Genomic DNA, 4,314 nt, shown 5'->3' on the forward strand with positions numbered 1-4,314 from the left:
AGTTGCAGATTGTATTGCAAAGATGACCACAATTAGGTGTACTAATTTGCAGGTGTTTGAAGTCATTCCCGAAGATTTACCAATTGATCTTGTAATTGATGGACTTGTTAATTTCCGACTTTGTTAAGTTAATTTAGTTAGTATGTTTTTCACCAAAAAAAAAACAAAAACAAAAAACAACTACAATATTTTTGGAATTTGATGCCCTGAGAAGAACACCTGAGGTGTCTTATGCCCCATATATAAAATATACTTCAATCAGTCTTTGTTCTCTTAATGTGTTATAAACTGAAGCCATTGTAAGGTAGAATTCCAGCTTCAAGAAGGCCAAATTCAACAGGAGCGCCATGGTGTTGGTTCAGGGGTGAAGATTTTGATCCCTCCCATGTATAAGCATCTTTAACTAACATTTAATCCCAGCCTGCCTAGCTGACAAAATCCTCTTTAGCTCGGCTGTAAAATGCCCCGTTAATAGCTGGGGAACCACCTGGTGCCCTCTTACAGTTCCTAACACCATATGTTGATACGAAGTCTATGTAAAGTCATCAGTTCGAATCAATGAGAAGCCCCAAGATGATCCACCTCGAAAATTTCTCAGGCAGGGTAGCTGCAGTGACATTATTTACATCTGAGGTCATGTAAGGATATTATCCTTCAATGAAGAAGGTTTAATAATATTGTTATAATGAGTGTTCAAGGCTTCCACATGGAAATTCTGCCATTAAAAGAGACACCCTTACCTTGAGGCTTTGAAGGACAACATAAAGATTCCACAAGCATTGAGATGCAGATGAACTATACAAGTTTACTTCGGATTCAGGAAACTTGGTGATTGACTCGATCACCAGAAATTTAAGTTTCCGAGTTACAAGAGAGAATAAAGGACGGGTTGTCTCTACAGCATATAACATCATGCCTTCCTTTGATATCAATAGTCTTTTAAAAAGTTCTTGAAGTTCAATACAGATAACAATATTCATGGTTTATGCACAGAAGATTGGTTCTAAATATAACCAAATTTGCTGCTTAGACTATATTACTAACAACCACGCATTAAAAAGTTCCAAACCATGCCCATTGAGCTGATCTATTCCCTGCAGTTCAAGTCTATTGCTTTTGGACCCGATTCGATGTCATTGTGGCATTGGCTGTTGAGATCAAATAATTCCAAGAATCCGGACTTTCTTAAACAACCACCAGTTTCTTCTTCAGGAAGCTCTAACCTTTTAGCTAGTGGTTGTTCAACACATACACCATCAGAAACCTTACTCACACTTCTTTTCTTTCCGTTAGCTTGATTGCTTGCACAACTAATTAAAGGCTTTTTTTCTGGGTGAATATCCATTAAGGAAAATTCAACATTCTGGGTACAAATATTCCCATTTTCCAGAGGTGCCTTGTCATTTCGCCCTGAGCTTTCTGAAGATGTCAGTGAGCTCCCCATGGAACATATAGTACCCCTCATTGGTTTTCTTTCTATTATGCTTGAACCTCCTACTTCGGTTAGTTCCGAAAACGAAGAACTTGTGCAGCCAGTGTTAACCATTGAGACCAGTTGAGAGAGTTCAGCTCTAGCAAGTTCTGCACCAGCAGAAGAGGAGCTATATCCAGCCAGTGTTTCTTGTGCTTTCTTTAATACTGTTTGCAAGTACTTTCCTTGAGCTTCAATTCTTAGCTGTAAATGTCTCTGGACCTGAAAATGGAAAAGTAGCTTGATTGATATGCATTGATGCATCATCAGCAGAAAACCATCGATTTAAACTGAAATTGGTATAAATAGGAGATATATATATATATTATATACCTCAATCTGTTCATTAAGCTTCTGTTGTACTTCCATCTGCATTTGGAGAGCCTGAGGGATCTGCAAGCTTCTGATGAACACAATAATTAGACTGTTTTATTAAAATTTCCATAAAATAGTTTACTAAAAGACAGAAATTAGAATCCAAATTTATAACTATTACTCATTCATATGCCCGTGAATTCCATCACTTGTGTCCCTAATGAAATTCCCATTACTGCTCTGCATCTCTTTGTAATCTGTCCCCAAGAATGAAAGGGAAAATTTTTTTATACTGTTGTAAAACTCAATATATGAATATACAATATATATAACAAGCAATGAATTCTTGATCCCACCTGTATTATCCCCAAGGCTTTTCCCCAGCCTGTATTTCTGCAAGTAAAATACAGTGAAAAGCTTGTTTTCGTTCCCTAATGGATTTAGATAAAAAAGAGTGCTGATATGATTATATAATGAAAGAGAAAATTGCCTGTAAATGGCTTTTAAGATGATACAAAGTGAGTCCAGGAATCCCCATGACCCTCATCACACTCTTTGGTGTTGCTTCTGGTCCCAGAAATAAACACACACACACAAAAAAAAAAATCAACAAATTATATTCTTACAAATAACAATATGATTAGATAAGATGATAATATGATTAAGGTTATATCTAAAAAGTGTGTTACTTAACTGTCTGGCCCTCCAAGTTGATTGACTGCATCAACAAATCTTTGATGAAGTTCAGGTGTCCACTTTAGCCTAGGCTTTGCATCAGTAGAGAGAACCAAATTCATTCTTTGATTTTGAGTATTTTGAAGAACCAAGTTTATGTAAGAGAGGCAGGCAGGAAACTGAATTTCATACGTGGTTTTTGATCCTTTTTTAGTAGAAACCATGCTTTCAATATGCGGCAGATGGAGTTTCTCTTTTATAAATTTTGGAGTTGTTGGGCTGTCCTATGATCTCACTCCATATCTGGAAACATTGGTGGGGCTGTATTGGGGAGGGAATATATGCCATTAGCTGTGCCTCTTTCCTTTCCCTCATTTCACACTAACTTCCCTTTTTATTTGTCTTGTGCCTATCTTAGAGGGCACAAGGTTTTGCTTTGAGACTCTCTCGATGCTTAGATAAGTAAATATTAGATGAATATTTGATAAATTTTCGTATTTATTTATCTTGAGTAGATCATAAAAGTGAGTGGTGCACAATTAAATTCGAGTCTCGAAAGAAGAGAAAAGAAAAGCATTATTATTTAATTTGCTTTTATTTTATTTTTATGTTTTACCCCTTCTTCATACAACACAATTTTTTTATTCTTTTCCCTGGTTGATTCCCTTGATGAGTTAGGTTAGCCCCACCATGATGAATAATGGATGCAACTTTCCTAACACTATGAGAAGCTTTCAAAGAAAAAAAAAAGAAATGAGAAAATTACATTTGACAGAAAAGGTTATAATGAATACTTTAAACCAGTAGATGAATGAATCAAAGAATCTAATATTAGATTTTGGACCCCACTGACCCTTTCTTTTCTCTTATAGAGGGGGAAGAAAAACTCTAAAAAAGGTGAATCAAAACAGGCCATCTTACAGGTACCACAAACACAACTGAGGTATGCAAACAACCCCCCATGCTATAAATTCTTCCCTGGAAATAGAACCAGAAGGGAACACCAATTTTGTAAGCTTATCCCATTAGAGGGGAATCTCAGCAGGTCATTTGTTTTTTTTCATTCTTACTTTCATTGGATCCAATAGGTTGCTATAGGACTCCATTTGTAACTTTGAGTTTTTACCTTAAAATATCTTCCAATACCATCCAAGCAGGTTAATCTACAGTTTTCTTGAGGGACTAAATTAAAGGAATCAAAACCCAATCATTGAACTTCAAAGTATTTGCCATCTCAGTGCCATACATTCAGTTGGTCTGCTAAATCAATAACCTGTTTTCCATTATACAAAGGCAAAAAGGAAGATTAGATGCTAATCAAGTGTTATTTTACTATGTCTAAGGTTGGTTTTCATCAAGGTGCCTTTAACAAATGCAAGATCCCAAGAAGTTGACTCACTAAGAAAGTTTATAAACTGTTAGTTGGATACAATTTAGTGAGCATAGAGTGGAAGGTCCACTGATTAGATTGTCAATATCATTACTCTGTGCAACAACAACAAAAAAAAGAAGATTTAACGATGAGATAAACATGGTGAACCAGCAAGTGGTGGGTCCAATTTCACACCTGTGAAACTATATTTCTCAGTGGCAAGCTCATAGTTCATGTTCAAAAGAAAGAAAAGAGGAATAAAAATTATGGACAAGTTTTTATGATGCGTGTGGCCCGAATGTTTGAAAAACAAGTAAAGAAGGTAGAGTTATTGAAGCACCTTTCTCTTTAACTAGTTGATGTACTTGAACCTCCTTTCTTGCTTTAATATATTCCATAACATGTAGAAGGTCTAGTGAATCAAAAGTCATACAATTTCACAAAGGTGACTCATGAATTATTGTTTTTTAAGGGACCCCAT

The 4,314-nt window shown here is 35.8% G+C and overlaps 1 protein-coding gene across 2 annotated transcripts; it reads right to left on the reverse strand.

Annotated features, from left to right (window-relative positions):
* Positions 1-815: 815 nt before the first annotated feature.
* LOC105782272 (hypothetical protein) lies at positions 816-2,886 on the reverse strand. Of its 2 annotated transcripts, none has more exons than XM_012606905.2 (6): positions 2,481-2,886; positions 2,277-2,353; positions 2,143-2,179; positions 1,968-2,043; positions 1,805-1,871; positions 816-1,693 (listed from the first exon to the last, which is right to left on the reverse strand). In XM_012606905.2, exons 1-6 carry the CDS (start codon positions 2,683-2,685, stop codon positions 1,088-1,090), a joined length of 1,068 nt encoding a protein of 355 aa, XP_012462359.1. In that variant the 5' UTR covers positions 2,686-2,886; the 3' UTR covers positions 816-1,087. The 2 variants fall into 2 exon arrangements, with proteins under 2 accessions (XP_012462359.1, XP_012462358.1); XM_012606904.2 differs by having other exon boundaries at positions 1,805-1,874; positions 2,481-2,883.
* Between the last annotated feature and the right edge of the window lie 1,428 nt (positions 2,887-4,314).

This window comes from Gossypium raimondii, chromosome 13, assembly GCF_025698545.1.
Source record: "Gossypium raimondii isolate GPD5lz chromosome 13, ASM2569854v1, whole genome shotgun sequence".
Taxonomy (NCBI): domain Eukaryota; kingdom Viridiplantae; phylum Streptophyta; class Magnoliopsida; order Malvales; family Malvaceae; genus Gossypium; species Gossypium raimondii.